The sequence below is a fragment of the Spermophilus citellus genome (assembly GCF_964194105.1).
Source record: "Spermophilus citellus genome assembly, chromosome: 9".
Classification (NCBI taxonomy): domain Eukaryota; kingdom Metazoa; phylum Chordata; class Mammalia; order Rodentia; family Sciuridae; genus Spermophilus; species Spermophilus citellus.
The window spans coordinates 115,382,990-115,400,553 of NC_138191.1; the positions used below are offsets into that span (position 1 = coordinate 115,382,990).

At 52.2% G+C, this 17,564-nt stretch overlaps 2 protein-coding genes across 5 annotated transcripts in view; one reads left to right on the forward strand and one right to left on the reverse strand.

Moving 5' to 3' along the window:
* The first annotated feature begins 1,043 nt into the window (after window positions 1-1,043).
* A3GALT2 (alpha 1,3-galactosyltransferase 2) lies at window positions 1,044-11,719 on the forward strand. The gene is made up of 5 exons (XM_081305412.1): window positions 1,044-1,323; window positions 7,928-8,014; window positions 8,197-8,286; window positions 8,575-8,712; window positions 10,500-11,719. Exons 1-5 carry the CDS (start codon window positions 1,301-1,303, stop codon window positions 11,185-11,187), a joined length of 1,026 nt encoding a protein of 341 aa, XP_081161538.1. The 5' UTR covers window positions 1,044-1,300; the 3' UTR covers window positions 11,188-11,719.
* Window positions 11,720-15,173: 3,454 nt separating this feature from the next.
* ZNF362 (zinc finger protein 362) overlaps window positions 15,174-17,564 on the reverse strand; it is a 36,297-nt gene continuing 33,906 nt past the window's right edge. For all 4 annotated transcript variants that reach the window (XM_081305411.1, XM_081305408.1, XM_081305409.1 and 1 more), the window contains one exon: window positions 15,174-16,699. In XM_081305411.1, coding sequence (XP_081161537.1) covers window positions 16,583-16,699 — 117 coding nt within the window. In that variant the 3' untranslated portion in view covers window positions 15,174-16,582. The remainder of the gene's footprint in view (window positions 16,700-17,564) is intronic.

The following is a 17,564-nucleotide window of genomic DNA, read 5'->3' on the forward strand; positions in this document are numbered from 1 at the left end:
GAACACTGGGAAGCCAGAGGGTTCAGGGAGCCTTGGGTAGTTGCCTGAGTGGAGAGTCCTGGGACCAGGATGGGGACCGCAGCAGGAAGCCGCCTGCACCTCTTCCCTCTGCTAAGGCACACAGGGCGTGTACACAGGTGCACTGCAGCCAGCAGCCCTCTGGGCAGGTCTCTCTGCTTCTGGACCTTGACTTTTTTCCTGGGAAAAATGAAAACCAGGCCTCACCCCAGTTTGCTGGTATGTGTGTGATGAAGAGAGGGAATGAAAACCACTACTTTAAGAGCATGGTCTTTCACAGCTAAACATTTGTGTTTTCTTCACTATTGTAAGGTTGTTGGAGTTTTGTTTTTTAGGCTCAGAATTAATATTTTATTCTAAAAACATTCTCAATGAGTAAATAAGGGGGATATGTGTGTATTCATTCCTTTGTTTCATTTTTATTGGTCCCACTCTTAGAGTGGCAATCTATTGCAAGTTTAAAGGGTGCTTCCTTAAAAATACATTTGCTCCTGTTGCTTATACTTTACACAGAAATTGGTTAACTTTCCATCTTGACCTTTAGTTTTAAAAAATATTTCCCAATGGTGTCTACACACTTAAAATAGAACCGAAATTTCATGCAACAACTCCTACCTGTCAGATGCATACTGTACATTCTGATGCTGTTTTTTCAATCTTATTTCAACGTTTTAAAATCTTGATCAAAATCCACTAATTTCCTGTACCTCTTATGGAACACAACTTGCATTTTTGAAAACAGGTAGTGTGAGCTTCACAGAACTTGTTCCACAGCCCTGATCTTATCTCACACTGGCCTGAGTGTTGGGCATGTGTATTCCACATTCTTGAGGAGAAGTGGATTGCTCAAGGTCACAGTGCCCAGTACCCTCAGCTCTAGCTGGGGCTCTGTGGAACAGGGCTCTCCCGCATGGGAACACCTTAGCCCTTTCCCACCCGGTTCCCTGCCAGTCCCAGGAACAAGACTCTGAAGAGGGCTTAGGACCCCTGGGGAGGGAAAAGAAGTCTGTACAAATAGCTCCAAGTCCCTGGCCAACCAGAGCTGGCCGTACTCAGATCCACCCTCTAGCCGGTGATTGGCCCCTGGGGGGGTTACCACCCCCCACCCTACCCTGGAACCAGCTTCCTTCATTACGCCTCATCTCTGATTGCTTCTGTGGGTGTGGCTCCTGAGGCTAGGGGCAGGAAGGAGCTAGTTTGTCCCTACCACGGGAAAGAGGTCATTTCTTCCCCGGCTCTGAGCTGAGAAAGTTCGTGGTGGCTGCCCCACTGGCTCCTTTCTATGGCTCTCAAGGAAGGACTGAGGTGAGTGGGGAACTGCCAGGGAGTGGGGACAGTGGGACAGCCAACCTGTGAGAGGTGCAGTCTGGTGGTCAGAACGGTCAAAGGAGAGGCACCAATGTTAGCTGAGCCACAAGCCCTGGGAAAAGGTGGCTCACACAGCCATGCATGGACTGTGGGGTATGAGACCTGTGTACCTGGAGTAGAGCTGGGTGCCTCCTCTTCTCTTGGTGAGGTAGAGAGCAAAGGCCAGAGAGGTTCTTAGTCCCCCGGTGGGCCTCACTGTCCAGGACTAGGAACTTGTTCTTCCTGGAGGACTAATGGCTGATCCTGAAAGGGAGGAGGGAGAGTAGGGCATGGGCGGGGCTTGAGGGACCACCTTCTGCTGGTGGAACAGGGCCAGACAGGTCCTTCTGAGGCTATTTGACCAAGGAATGTGGAGGAGTGGGTCAGGCAGGTTCCTATAGGGTAAGGGCTCCAGAATGGGGCACAGGAATAGTGGGTGGAGCTGGTGGGTCCCCACCCCAGGCTTGGGCACCAGCACTCACCCTGAGCTGACCATGTGAGCTTGCCTGGCCCACTCAGGACCAGCTCTGCCTGGCTACCCTGACAGACCAGTGCCCAAGATAAACTTTGGCTTGTCCCACCCTGGTTGGGCGGGGCTGGGGGCTGGTTAAAAGGGTCAAGAAAGCCGATAAGGCAGAGAGTGAGTGGCCAGCTCCTGCCATTTCCTACGGCTGCCAGAACCATGGACTCAGGCTTCCGGAAACCAGAAAAGCACAGCTGCGGCCAGTCTTCCAGGAGTCCAGAGGGGGCCGAAGACAAAGTGTGGAAGGGGAGGCTTCTTGCAGGAGAGACACTGGCCACTGGCCACAGGTCACTTTGGAGGAGCCAGGCACCCTTGTGAGAGGTGCTCGGGTTGCACAGGGATCCAGTCCCAAGGAGCCCAAATGCCATTAGAGGCCCTACTCAGAAGTCAGACTCAAACTCAAGACTCACTCCTGCCAGCTTGAGATGCTGAGGAAGTGATTTAACTTTTTCTGAGCTTTGATCTCCTCACTCCCAAGGTGGAAATAATCCTAGTGCCCTCTGCAAGGGACTGTGGTCAGACTTCAACAAGACAGTAGAGTACAGACTTAATTCTGTACATGTCTTAGCAGTGTCTGGGATTATTAATGAGTGCAGACTTAATTCTGGGAAAAATGGAGTTTAAAGCAAATGAGTAATAGTCAGTTTGGGAAAGGATGAAGAGAAAGCACCCCAGCCATTTACTGAACAAATTATTCATTATTTAATAACACCAAGTATGAGGCAGGTTCCGGGCTTTGGGGCAGAGTACCAAGGCTCATGAATCAGGGGCACTCAGCCCCACAGGGAAGACTGTGCCCTCACAGGTTGGCAAGGGCCAGAGGAACCTCCTGGGGAGGGGAATGGGAGGTGTTGAGGAGACCAGCAACCTGACTGGCAGAGGATGGCAAAGCGGCCTGAACAAAGATGGGACTGGACACGAGTCATCTTCACTGGGAAGGTGAAGGGTGGAGACAGGTGCAGGAGGGAGTGCAGAGAGTTGTAACTGAGTCCCGAGGAACAGGCAGTGGGAACCCAGCAAAGATGTGTTGCGTGGCTGGGCGGCAAGCGCAGGAATGGGGGAGAGACACACAGAGCTGGGGGAGAGATCTCGGCGGTCCTGGTGTGGATTTTTTTCTAAGAGCAGTGAGATATCATCAGAAGACCTTGGCAAGGGGAGGGGTGGGATCTCACTAACATTTTGAAAGATCATTCTGGAGAATGGATTGTAGGGGGCAGTCGTAGAAATAGGGAGGTTGGTGAGGTGGCCAGGGGGAGTTGTCCAGGTGTGGGGCACAATGGCCTGGAGTGCAGTGAGAAGCGGGGGAAGGCCAGTGACAGACTGAGTGTGTTTTGGGGGGGGGGACCACGGGCTTGCTGGAGAATTAGATGTGGAGAACTGGAAAAAAAGAGGCCTCGGGAGAGACTCCAAGGCATGTGTGCAATAGGGCAGAGGAATGATCATGGCATCACTTGCCAGGAAGGAGAAGATGGAGTGGGTGCAGGTTTCTAAGGAAAATCGAGGGTTCCTTTTTGGCCATATGTATTTGAGATGCTGTGAGACCCTCAAATAGAGAGCTCAGACAGCACCAATGCCCGCAGGTCACTGCACTCACGATGCCCAGATCAGCCCCACTAGGGGCTCCAGGCATGCAGAGCCTGATGGAGGCAACTAGCTGGTACATGGCAGAAGGAGCGATGCTCACTGCACACCGTCAGGGAGGAGGTGGGGGCGTGGCGCCCCTTCCACCCTCCACTGAGTCCACCACCAACAGCTGTTGCCTCTCCTCTAAATCCACACTGTCCAACATAGAACTGCCACAAGCCACATGGGCCGACGGGCCCCCACAGTGTGCTGTAAGCCTAACATTCACGCTGGGTTGAGTGTTTAGACACAGCACAAAACAAGTCTGGAAAATAGCTAAATAATTTTTATATCAAGTACATGTTGAAAAGATGTTTGGGATGTGTTCTGTTCAATAAAAATACTATTTAAATTAATTTCACCTTTTTCTTTTCACTTTTTTAATGTGGCTACCTTGAAATTTTAAATCATCTATGTGGCTCACATTTTATATCGCTGGCCCATGCTGTTCTGTCTAGACTCTCGCTACACATTTATAGAACATGGATATATATGTGTGAGTTCATGGACATACGGCCTAGGAGCCTCTCCTTACAGAAGTGAGATCTGCCTCCTCAGGGAGTCCTGTTACTCCTTTTCCACTTAACACATTAGGGTATCTTATTGTCGACCTCATTCTTTTTAGGGGCCATGTTAACTTCCATTAAATAGATATGCATGATTCTTTCATCCAGTTTCCTACTGGTGAACACTGAGGCTATTGATATCCATTTGCTTTTACAAACAATGCCCCAAGAACATCCCTGGACTGTCCACTGTGGAGTGTCCATGCCTAGAGGCAGGGAGAGAGGAAGGGGAACAATGAAATGCAATGATGGAAGGTTCAGATTTTGAAGGCTCCTTAGGCAGCACTGAGAGACGTAGACTTTGTCCTGAAGTCAGAAGGAGGCAATACAATAACTTTTTTCCTTGTAAATTGCTAACCCTGTATTTTTCTTCTTTATAAAAGCAATATAGTTGGGCATAGTGGTGCAGGCCTGTAATCCCAGCAGCTCAGGAGACTGAGGCAGGAGGATCATAAGTTTAAAACTACTTCAGCAACTTACCAAGGCCCTAGGCAACTTAGCAAGACTCTGTCTCTAAATAAAATATAGAAAGGGCTGGGGATGTGGTTAAGTGCCCCTGGGTTTAATCCCCAGTACCAAAAAAAAAGCAATATAAAAACAGTTTTTTCCTTTACTCAGACTCTTTTTCATTCTTGCAAAATTGCCATCACTTTCAGATCCTGCTTTTTTTCCTTTCATGCTCCAGGGTACGCATTTTCCTGTGTGACTGCAGGGTCTCCATGACAATGTGTTTAGCCAGTCACTCTGGCCAGATGCTGGGGCCTTTCTCAGGTTCACCTGAGTGGTACCTGAGCAGCTCAGATGGTGAGTGTCCCTGTGACTTCAGACGCCTCTCTGTGGATGTTTTCTAGGCAGCAGTCAGCAAGATGGTCTCCCTCTTGTCAAATAAACACTCATCTCCCTTGACCCCAGCCCTGGCCCCTTCCAGTTTCCATCCTGTGTCCTTCCTGCTTACAGCTCAGCTTCTGAGAAGTCACCCACACAGCACCTTCCACTCCCCACTCAGTCTCCCTCCAAGCCTGGGCCCGGCCTCCTCTCCCTCCATGCTCTCTCCCATGGCACCCCTGCCCTCCTAGAGAGCCCCCAGAACTCTTTCCCAAGCCTGCCTGCCTTCTGGGCTTCTACCACAACCAGAAAAGCAGACAGCCCTGTCCCTCCAACTGGTGGCCGAGTTCTGCTCATTCCCCCTGCCTGACAGCCCTTCACCACCTACTTTCCCCCACCCAGCCCCCCACACCTGCTGTGCTCCCCAGAGCTCCCACAGCGGGCACAGATGTCCTCACCTCCACCTCATTTTCTTGCCTCCCTCCAGCCACTCCCTCTCTCCCAGCACACCCTGTCTGGACTCCACGGTTCAGACTAGGTACACATTTTTTATTTTCCAAATAAAACTCTGGCTGTGGCACTCCCTGGAGGAAATACCTTCCCAGGCTCCCCATGGCCCTCAAGATGAAGCCCAAGGCCCTGAGCCTGCAGTGTGGGCCCTGGCGGCCTGGCAGAAGGCCCTGCAGCCCCACCCAGCTCTATTCCATCTCCTCACTGTTTCCTGCTCATGATCGCCCTTCCCCCTTCACTTCCTCCTTTGCTTGAATAATTTCTAATTTTTCAGGTCCTAGCTGATAGGTCACCCCCTCCAGGAAGCCTCCCAACTTTCTCACTTTCTGTCAGGGCTCGAGGCCACCCTTCTGCTCGTCCTCCACACCTCATGAACGCTCTCCTCAACATTCACTGAGCACTGGTTCCTTCATGCTTTCAGTCTGCCACATCACCTGTCCTCTCTGTCCCCACCCCACACTGTATGTTGGCTCCACACCTCTGAGTGCCTAAGGTTGTGCCTGTGCCCAGTCTGGACGTGTAGAAAGCATATCTAGACAGAATCTGACGACTGTCTCCATGTGCACCCTTTGTTCCCCACACTGAAGGCTACCTCCTTTGAACAGATTCCCAGCGACTGGGGTTACTGAATCAAAGGGAATGAACATTCGAAGAGTTCAATTCCCACAGCCAGGAAACTTTCCACAAGGCCCAACCATCCACACAGCCACCAGCAAGCATAAGAGAGCCTGCCTCACCATGTGCTGGAAGCTGGGCTGTTTTCATTATGTCTGTTCTTTAAAGTGTTCATTTTATAGGCAAAACCGACCACCTTGCTCTGATTTGTATGTCTTTGATTACTAGTGGGGGTGAACATTTTTTCCATATGTTTGCCTACTGAAGGCATCTCTTCGAGGATTTACCTGTTTGTGTGACACAGACACTATTAAAGGAGGTCAATGTTTTACAAGATGGCTCTGGGGGCTGTGCAGGGAGTGACAGGGAGCAGCGAGGGAACTCCTGCAATGGTCTTGGTGACAGATGATCAGGCTAGGATCATGATGGAGGTTGCAGTGGCTGGAGGGACGGGAAGGGGCGAGATCAAGAAGGACAAGTCAACCCAACCCAGGGGCTGACAGCAGACAGTGGATGCAGCAGAGGGAGTGGTTGGGGGCCTCAGGTTTCAGGTTGACTAGATGAATAGAAGGAGGTGCTGTGTGCTGAGAGGGTGTCCAGGTGGACACACACACACACTCCAAGGTTTTCAGAGCCTCTCCTGGGTTCGTCTCTCAAGCATCCCTTAAGTAGGATAGCAGAAAAGGCAGGGGCGGAGGGTCTGAGGCAGGCAGCCTTCTTGAAAGAGAGCAGGGGAGCTGGGGTTTGGAAGGATTCGTAGGGCAGGGGGCAGAGCTAGAGGCTGCCCAGGGCATGATGAGGCTCTGTTAGGAAGAGTCATCATCAACAGTGGAGGGAGCGATTACGGTGTGTAAGCCCCTCATTCTAATCACTCAGCTCATGTTATCTCAGAGTCCACGGCAGCCCTCTGCGGGCTTACTACCCCATCTCACAGATAAGAATGATGGGCAGAGCGTCAGGCCTTGCCTGAGCTCAGAGAGTTTAGAGGTGGTGGAGCTGGGGTTCAAACCTGAGGGTCTGGCCCCCGTGTCTGCTCCTTACCATGTGGTTGCAGAAGATTCTCAACATTTGAGACCCTTCCTGGATTTACCATAGACAAATTCCAAATGTACCTCCCCTAAGCCAGCAATTAGGCCACTAAGGTCTGCGGAAGGAACTCTTCCCCCAGCCTGGCTTGGGGCTGCCACAGGCACATGGTCTCTGACCACAGCCAGCCTGACCTCATCTCTAGGTCCCAGACAGCTCTTCACTCCCAGACACCAACCTATAAGTTAATCGGTAGCCTCCTCTGGCCTATTCTCTTGTCCAAGGTCATCCTCATCCCTCCCCAGGCTAAGCCCCCCAAGCCTTGATGCTCCTGTCCTCCGTGCCTGCCCAAAGTCATGACCAGCACCACTGTTGCCCAGAGGAAAGGATCAGACGAGCCCTGGTTAGGCAGCTGGCGCTATGTCCACTCCATGGCACATCAGGCAGCTGGACAAAAGGGTGAGGGAGTTCTCTAAGTGCTGAGATGATAATCAGACATACTGGTCAGTGAGGAAGAAAAGGTGCAGGACAGCATGTCCACTGTGCTACCGTTTCTGGGGAACTAAAAGAAAGGAAGTGAGAGTACTTGCCACCACATTCACCCTTCCCTGTGTATGCACAAACCACTGCTGGAAAGACATGACACTGGTCCCTCTGGCTGTTTCCATGCGGAGGAACAGGAAGGAACTTTTCAGTGTTATCTTTCATCCTTTTGAATGTCTGTACCATTAAACAATTATTCTTACTCAAAATAAAATAAAATGAAGCACTGAAATCACAAAAAATGATTTCTACCTTGCATGTGCATGCGTGCTCGCGCGCGCGCGCGCGTGTGTGTGTGTGTAAATGGGCTGCTGATCCCCCTGCCTTCCAGGCCCAGGAAGAGAACCTTCTGGCGACTGATCCTGCTTGCACTTGGCCTCTTAGGGTTGCTCCTTCTGAACTGGCTCCCTATATTCAGGTACAAATCCCTTCCCCAGCACCTGAGATGGGACCATCACCAGGGTCACACTTAAAGTGGCTCTTTCCAAGTGCCTTGTTGAGAGATAGAGGGTGGTGGCTAGCTTGGCCTGGGCAAGTGTCCTTGTGAGCCCTCCCTCCTGAGCAAGTGACATGCCACTTCCTGCCGCCCCCACCCCCTAGGAATCTGGAAGTCTTCATCCCCATGGGTGTCTGCCCTTCAGCCACAATGCTCCAGATGAAAGACAACTTCACAGGTGTCCTGCGTCCCTGGTAAGGAGTTATCCTCCCCCCTCCCCCCCCACCCTGAGAATGCCCACAAACCTAGACCTCTGTCCCAGGCCCCTGTCCTCCTTTCAAGTGCTACTCCAACAGATCCAAGCACTGCACCCCCAACCCCAGGGGCCCCACTGGGTCATACTTCTCCTTTAACTGTCTAGGGGTGGTTCCGACCTAGGGGCAGGGACTGGTCTGATGCATCTTAGGTCCCTAGGGGAGGTGGCAGTAATCATGCATCCATGAGTGGGTGACTAGAGCTCTCTCCATCCTTGTCCTGGCCAGGGCCCGGCCTGAAGTCCTGACCTGTACTTCCTGGGGGGCCCCCATTATTTGGGATGGCACCTTCGACCCAGATATAGCCCAGCAAGAGGCCAGACGGCAGAACCTCACCATTGGGCTGACTGTCTTTGCTGTCGGCAGGTAAGCCTGGGGAGGGGAGTGCCACTGTCCAGCAGGGAGTGGGAAGGATGTGGCCCCATGGCCCTGGGCCTTGGATCCCAAAGTGCAGCTGGAGGCTGCACCCTTGTCCCAGACTCCCAGGGTGGATGCAGGAATATCCTCTCCCTTCCCCTCTTCCCTGGACACCAATATCATGGAGCCCACCCAGCCAGGGGCTCAGAACTATGTGCCAGAAGGAACCTGCTTAGGGGCTAGGGCTGTCCACCAGGAAGTGGCATGTCACTGATGATGAAATGGTGGAGTCTTCCAGGTGAGAGGGGAGAAGAGGGAAAGAGCAACTGGGCAAGCAGAGAGACAGAACTGGCTGTTGGAGGCAGCAGCTCAGCCATAGCGCACAGTATGGTGGGTCTCGCCAGGAAAGCCAGATGGTGGGAGAGGGGCTGGAGAGCTAGGGAGGTTGCAAGGGAGTGAATCTGAGCGTGTAAGAAGGTACACAGAGGTGACAGAGACTGAGAAGTGGGAAGACCACCAGATCAGAGGGCTCAGTGAGGCAGGACTGTGAGGGGTGTAAATCAGAGCAAGTGAGCCAAAAGAATGAGGAACCCACACAGTGGCGTGGGTGAGGCTGCGGTTTTGAAGATGGGATGCTAATGATGTCCAACCTGAGGGAGTGGCCACAGGAGTGCATAGGTAGATGTGGATAGAGGACAGAATCACAGGAGAGGAAGTCAATCAAAGAACTGATAGGCCAGGCAATGGACAGGCCTCCAGGTATGGAGTCTCAAGAAACAGAAATTCCAGGATCCTGAGGTCTGGAGTTCCAAGACCCTGTAAGTCTAGCACCCTGGAATGTTGAAGTTTCCAAGAACCTAGATTCCCCTTCCCACAGTCCCACCAAGAATAGAGCAAGTGCAAGAAAAGATACAAGCTTCAATGCCAAGTTGGAATCAAATCCTGGCTATACTACTTACCACCACTTACCAATCAAGTATACTTTTCTAAGTTGTTAGAGCTTTGTTTACAGTACAGTAGACTGAACCCAGGGGACACTCTGCCATTGGGCAACATTCCCCATCCCTTTTTATTTTATTTTGAGAAGGGTCTCACCAAGTTGCTGAAGCTGGCCTCAAATTTCCAATCCTTCTGCCTCAGCCTCCCAAGTAGCTAGGATTTATTAGAGCTCTTTAAATGAGATAATGCACATTGACTTCAAAGTGTCTGCTACAGTGATAGATGTTCAAAATATCAGGCATTATTACTTTCATTTTAAAACTCTAGTATCCTAAGAGCTAGGATTCTTAGTATTTGAAGCACTCTACAAACTCAATGACTTAAAACAATGTATTATTCCTACAGCATGATCTAGTGTGCCAGGAATTCAGAGGGCTCAGCCGGAAGGGCTTCTCACTGCTCTCAAATGTCTGGTCTCCATTAGGAGACCAAAGGCTGATGACCAGCCGGAGCCTCTCTATGTCACTAGCCTGGGTTTCCTCAATTCGTGGCAGCACCAAGTTCTGGGATCTCTTGATGGAAGGCCTAGAGCACTAAAGAGGCGATCACTGTCAGTCCTCCAAGGGCCAGCACAGCATAGCTTCCCTGGTACCCTATGGCCCCGGGCGGTCAGAGGCAAGTATCTTCAGAGAAGATGGTGCAGGCAACTTGCACCATCTCTAACCCGCCTCTCCAAGGTTGAAAGAGGCTTGGGGGATCTGGAGTTGCAGAGCCGGTGTGGGTAAAACTGGGAAGCACGAATGCAGGCAGGGGTGGCGAGTGCGGAAGGGCAGCCAGCCAGGCTGACTTTTTTGCAGGTATCTGGAGAAGTACCTGGCGCGCTTTCTGGAGTCCGCGGAGGAGCACTTCATGGTGGGCCAGCGCGTGGTGTACTACGTGTTCACCGAGAGGCCCGCTGCTGTGCCTCGCGTGGCGCTGGGCCCCGGCCGTCAGCTGCGAGTGCAGTACGTGGTGCGCGAACCGCGCTGGCAGGACGTGTCCATGGCACGCATGCGCACGCTGCACGAGGCATTAGGCGGGCGTCTAGGGCGTGAGGCGCACTTCGTGTTCTGCATGGACGTGGACCAGCACTTCAGCAGCGCCTTTGGGCCCGAGGCGCTGGCAGAGTCAGTAGCGCAGTTGCACGCCTGGCACTACCGCTGGCCACGGTGGCTGCTGCCCTTCGAGCGCGACTCGCGCTCAGCCGCCGCAGTGGCCCAGGGCGAGGGCGACTTCTACTACCATGCCGCCTTGTTCGGGGGTAGCGTGGCCGCGGTGCGCAGGTTGACGGCTCACTGCGCGCGCGCCCAGCAGCAGGACCGCGAGCGCGGCCTCGAGGCACTCTGGCACGACGAGAGCCACCTCAACAAATACTTCTGGCTGCACAAGCCCGCCAAGGTGCTATCGCCCGAGTTCTGTTGGAGCCCGGAAATCGGCCCACGCTCCGAGATTCGCCGGCCCCGTCTGCTCTCTGCGCCCAAGGAGTACGCGATCCTGCGCGACTAGTGCCAGCCACCGGCACTGACACCGGATGACCTGGACTAGGAGTTACAGGAGGGAGAGACCCTTCCTTCAGTTGGCTTCTTTCTGGAAGCCACATGATATTTTGGAGGACAGAGAAAGATTGAATGAAAAGAACCAGCTCCGCTCCTGTGCGCCCTTCCCTCACTTTCAATGTGGGCTGAAACACAACCGAAACACCTCTGTGACCATCCAGAATTCACCTGATGCCTCCTCAAGTGATGTTCTATCCCTACCTCATCTCCCCACCCCCCACCCCACTCGCTTTTAAACGAGATTGAGACACAAAGAGGGAACATAATCGCCAGAGGCTGAGGATCTGTGTAGTGGCATCAGCAGTTGGGAGACCCAGGACTCTTGTCTGACCCCACTCCACTCTCAGTCCAGTTGACTTTGAGAATGAGCCATAGAGGGACAAACACAGAAGGCATCCTGGTCATTGGCTCTCCCTTTTTACCTGTCCTGCCCATAAGCATGGCGTGTACATATGTGAGTATTATTATAATAGATAATTTTTTCCAAATTTGTCCACATGGGCCTTTTCTACTATAATCAAATCACACACACACACACACACACACACACACACACAAATGACATTCGTGGGCTGAGGATGTGACTCAGAGGTAAAAGCACTTGCCTAGCATGTGTGAGGCCCTGAGTTCAGTCCCCAGCACCACCCAAAATAAAAAATTACATTCCTGATCTTGGGCTGGTAAGGCTGTTTGGCCAGAATCTGGGAGGTAATTTTCCTCATCCACACCTGCACTTGACTCTTCAAACTACGAGAACAAACACAGGCTCTGAGTGGGGGCTGGAAGTCATCAGACCTTCCAAAGAAAGTGGCAACTGGAAGCCCTGGAGATTTTGTCAGACAGCTGGAGAAACTGAGGTCCTGAGGGAGTAGGACTTCACTGTGGGTCTCCAGTATTTTCTATGGAGCATTCTCACTGACCTTGAATTTTTAGCAGCCTCCGCCGTTTGCAGGTAGGACAGCAATTCCAGCTATTTACCTGGCCCTGAAGATCTTTAGACGCTGAAAATTTTTACAGGCAAGTTCAAGTATTGATGATAAAAGAGGAAATCTCACCTTTCAAAAGCAGTTCAATGTTTCCCAGTTCCTTCTACCAAAACTAGATGAGCAAAACTCAGTCCCTGTGGACTCTGGAGAAAGGGCAAGCCAGGTGTGCCCAAGAAAAGGTCATTCATTGTTGGCTGACTAAGTTGTCATGTGCCTTCCCCTGGTGGGGCAAAGTTTATCCTCCATCTTCTGCTGCAGACTTCACCAACTTTAACACCCTTGGACGGTGGGAGAGCTGACCACAAGCCAGTGAGAGCTGGATGTGAACCCGTTCCTCTTCTGTGTGTGTGATGTAGACAAGTTCCTTACCTGGGCCGAGTCTCAGTTTCCTCACATATAGCCCTCTTAGGGGTTTTGGTGATATTTCAGAGGACAGATATTGACCTTTTCCTCTCTCTGCCTGCCCTTTCCTAGCAAATTCATGGAGTGCAAGAAATTCACCCAAGAACAGAGTTTTACAGGGGAAAACATGGTAAGTTGGGAATTTCCTGATCCCAGGCTCTGGGCAGCCATGTGCTGCTGCTGAAGACCTTCCAGAGGAAGGGGAGGGGCTTGAGGCAGGGCAGAGTAGAGCAGTGTTGGCAGCTTCTTGAGAATGGCTCCCTCCTATGGATCCCAGAGGCCTAAGGAGGGAGCAGAGATTATAGAAGGACTTGGGTTGGAGACAGGTCTGACAGGGAGAAAAAACTCCTTCTGTAGCTAATTCTGTGGCCCACACCTCTGTCCTCCTCAGCACCTATCCTGGGGCCCACACAGACAGGGGTGCTCACATGTTCCCCAGGCAAGCAGATGAAAATACAACTCTCAGTCCCAAGTGTCACTGCTAAATACAGAATCTTCATCTGTCCCAGGTGCCCCACCCTCTCATGATAGCTCAGATATCACCCCCGCAAATACCAGAGCATCTTCAAGTCTCTTAGGAATCAATGATCATAAGGAACATAGATCCAATGGAGCTAAGTCTAATAATAGCAATAATGACATTTACATTTTGGGGGTACTTACGTGTACCAGGCACAGCTTTAAGCATAAAACATGTATTGATTCACTTCATCCTCACATCCACACTATAAATTGTTCACCATTATTCATCCCATTTACATAAGAGGAAATCAGATATGAAGAGGTTAAGTCACTTCCCCCATTAGAACCTAAGTTCAGGGTTTCCAGAACAAACAGGAAAGCAACATGGCTAGAGGATAAAGGCATTGTAAGGAACCGAGGTTGTCACTAGCTCTCCGTCTCCTCTGTCCATTTCTGCTTTCTCCTACCTTCTTTGTTCTGTTTGTGTCTGGACCCACACAGATACCCCAACTCCTAGCTATAGGGTCTTCCAGTTCAGGTGCCTACCTTCTCCTAACTAATTTGTTCCTGATTCATGGACTGGAGATCTAAAGCAGTTTCATCTAGTGGTGTGCCAATAAATAGCAACTAGCTCTTCAAGGAAAAAGAAAGCCTTGATTTTTAGCATTTACCATTTTCCATGGTATAAATCCCACCGTGGTCAATTATAAGCTACCAGCATTTACTGAGAAGTCCCTTGGGAAGAGATACACAGGATCTGCTCTCCAGAGCCAGGACAGCCCCAGCACACAGTTAGCTATAACCATGGATAGAGTCACTCAGTCAGGTGCCAACCTCTGGCCAATCAGCTGTAGGCTGGAATGGGGTCATATATCATATAGCTGCCAGAGCCCATTCCCTCCAGGCATTGCAGGCTGTGGAAGGTCAATTTCAGAGCAAGAAAAGAGGCCTTGAGATTAATGAAAACATGCTGGTTCTGGGCTCCCCCCATTCATTCCCCCTTCTGTGGCAATGCACTCTTGGTTTCCTCTTGGGAAGACATACTTTGGATGGAGGATTCACTCTCTGCTCCAGCCATAGATTATGGGCCCTAGCCAAACCGGTACATACCATGCCTGGGCCAGAAGGAGGAAGACCCCATGAGACCCTTGCTGGGTCTTCTGACAAAGGGACAGGATGGCTGCTGGAAGGCTGAGCAGGACTGTAGGCTGGAGTTGACCCCACAGGAACCTGAGGATGGAGAGCCAGCGACACATTCTTTGGATGCTGAAGCTGTCCTAGGAGTTTGGACCTTCTGTCACTTGCCAACAAGCCTGGACCCATGAAGACCATGAGGACTCAGAAGAATGAGGTCCCAACGATGAGCTCCACGGTGGCTTGTGGCTGAGTTACTCCAGGACACTCCACAGGGCCAGCCTCAATAAACTTGGGGGGATTCGTTCCTTCATTCTCCTCCTATGCAGTCACAACACTGGCTCCCCTGTAGGGGAAATGTGCATGGAGGGGACCTCTTGAAGAAAGCCTGTTCCCTTCAAACGTGGGAACAGCTTCCACAAATCAGGCACTCATGATGGACCCCCCAGAGGGTGCGGTGCTCCTCAGAAAGCAGCGCAGCTGAGACCCCTTGGTGGACCCAGAACATGTACAAAGGCTTTAGAACTAGAAAGACCTGGTAAACGTATGTCCTTGACACTTAACAGTTCAGCACAGAGCACTAGGGGCTCTGTCCTAGGGTGAGACCAGCCCCCAGTAAGCCACCATCTCCTTGCCCCCAGTTAGGGGAGGGGAGGGGAGAGGAGTCGTGGAAAAGTGCCCCTTCCCGCTGTCACACACAGCACGTCACACACCACTGCCACCCGGGTGCAGGTACAGTTTATTCTTCACAACAGAGAAATACAAAGAGCAGAGGGGTTGTAATTCCCTAGTTTTTTTTGCCCCTTTTAGTGTTTTTCCCCCACATTCGATTTTTACCTTGCTCCCCACCCCCTTTTTAAAATAGGATGCAAACTTCTCTCCTGAAGTGTCTGAGAGACACCTGCCCTCACCTCCCTGCCACCAAGATGCAGACTGAGAAGCCAACAGACTCTTTTCTTTTTTCTTTTTTTTTTTTAATAAGGTAACTAGTTCTAAATATGGTGGCTTGGAGGTCCCATAGAAAAAAGCAAAGGGGTGTTAACAGTATGTATGACAGCTTATTTACAGGGCAGTAACATGCGGACAAAAAGCTACAATACTGAGTATCAGACGACGCAAGTCAAACAAAGGGGCGAGGGTGGGGGCAGAGAACCCCATGGGAAAAGAAACCCCAGGAAACGTTAAACTGGTAAATCAATGGCGAGTTAAGGCTTAAAAAGTGTATAAAAATAACACAGTTAATATTCAAAACGGAACTCCAGATACAGAATATATAGATGAGTTTCTGTCTAGTTTTCTTTTTTTTTTTTTTCCCGAGGGGATGTGGAAGGGCTTCTCCGGGCTCTGTACATGGTTCCTATATACATGGACACGCATGGCTTTCAGATTGGGGTGTGTCTGTGGGGGCTGGGGGCAGGGTCTGCTCCTGGGACCCTCCCCAAGGATCCCTTCCCTGCGGAGGGGTGCACCCAGGCTGAGGATTCCCCCACCCTGGGCGCTGACCCCATCTGGAGAAAATTCTGGAAGGAGGTCCCAGGCCCAGACCCACTCCCTCCCATCCCCCTGCCCACAGTCTGGGATGACAGGAGAGGTAGCCGATAGGTTTCCTGGCCAGCACCGAGGTAGACTGGGGTGGTCTTCAGGGCATCAGGGGAGGGACTGGGTCTTACCCAGCCCACCCCACCCCATTTCCCTGGGCCCGCTGCCCAGCCTGTTACTGCACCCTTTGGTCCTACAGATCTCCCGGCCCCTCGTTTTGCCGCCTCCTGAAGCCTGGATAGCCCTGATAGCTGCCACACCCTCTGCTCAGTGGTAGGAGCTGGGCACCAGGGCTAAAGGGCTCAACTCCAGCTGCCTCGGCTCCCACCCATCTGGGGACTCCTTTGCAGTCCAGAGCCCCAGACCTGAGCCTTCCCTTAAGACCTGAGGCCGTGGCCAGAGAAGGTCCCACGCAGCCCTCTGGTTCTCTGCATCCATCTGCCTGATCCTTTTCATTTCTCGGTCTTAGCAGCACCAATGTCCTGGCCAATAAATAGCTTTTTTTTTTTTTTTTGTTATTTCCAAAACAAACTTAAAAAAAAAAAAAGTGAAGCAAGTGAGGGGTGGGGAACAAAAAGAAAATTCAACAGACAGGTTCAAAGTGCTCTGAGATCGTCTTTGGATGCCACCAAAACAGTCCAGAACCTTGCAACTGGCCTGCCTGACCGGCCCGGGACTGGACCAAGCAGGGCTTCTGCGGCCCAAGCTTCCTGGCAGGTTTGGAAGGTCATGAAGAGATCAGCAGTGCCCAGAGGCCCCGGGGCCTGGTGCTGCCGGTGTCAGCCTGCCAGTGGGCCGGGCGGGCGGCGCCTCAGGTGGGGCTCAGATGAGAGAGATTCGCACTGGGATGCCTGGGGACTCGGTCCTCTGGGGTGAGTGATGGCTCACCAGGTGTTCCACCACCGTGTGTTTGGACATGTGCTTCATCAGGTAGGTCTCCTGTGGGCAGGGTGAGATGCGGAATGGTCACCACTGGAAAGGAGGCAAGGGAGGCTGCAGCTCCCAGAAGTGGCCACTGCAGGGGTCCTTGGCAGGTGGCTGCACTGGTGGTCTGCAGCCACAGTCTGGAGGCCCAGCCAGGCCTGGGCACTGGCTCTAGGGATATGGCCCTGCTGCCAGCATCAGCACTAGCCACCCTGCCAGGCTCAGAGCCCGCAGAGCGCTGTCTGGGGGAACTGACCGGCACCAGGCCCGCCCCTCAGCAGTGCCCACCTGTGGCTCCCCAAAGTCAGGTCAGCTGCCTTTACCAACTGGCTCTAGCAGGGAGCACTGCATGAGACATAGCCCTGTCTGCAGGACAGAGCTCGAGTCCCTGCACCTGGCTGGGGCTCCCAAGGGTGGGTGGGGGGTGGGCAGTGCACCCAGCATTGAGCCTGGTTCTGCCATTTCTTAGTGGTGAGATCTTAGGCAAGTCATCTCACCCCTGAGCCTCAGTTTCCTCCTCTGTAAGAAGGGAAGGGAAGGGTTGTCATGGTGATATGAATAAAGCCCTCAGCATGCAGCCGGGGCTGAGGGCACCACCCTTTCCCCAGTTTCTACTTTTTTTCCAGGTGGTGGTAGGAGTCTTGGCCTCACTGGACCTACCCTGGGGGTGAAGCCAGGCCTGGGACCCTCACAGGCTCTGCTAAGTCTGTCCTGAGGCAGCACCAGTAGGTGAGCAAGGGGACCCAGGCTTACTGTAGGCCCCTGACCTCAAGCTACACCGTATCACCCACTGGCCTTGATCAGGAACGAGGTGGCATTCTGGGTCCCCAGCTGCCACTCCAGGGCCTCATACCTGGACCTGCTCAGATGTGGCAGAGGA

Bases quoted from the DNA above. Each gene is read 5' to 3' on its own strand.
- A3GALT2 (XM_081305412.1), top strand. From the start codon at position 1,301: ATGGCTCTCAAGGAAGGACTGAG. The intron at 1,324-7,927 runs GTGAGTGGGGAA...CCTGCCTTCCAG, and splicing joins GCTCTCAAGGAAGGACTGAG to GCCCAGGAAGAGAACCTTCT. The intron at 8,287-8,574 runs GTAAGGAGTTAT...TGTCCTGGCCAG, and splicing joins ACAGGTGTCCTGCGTCCCTG to GGCCCGGCCTGAAGTCCTGA.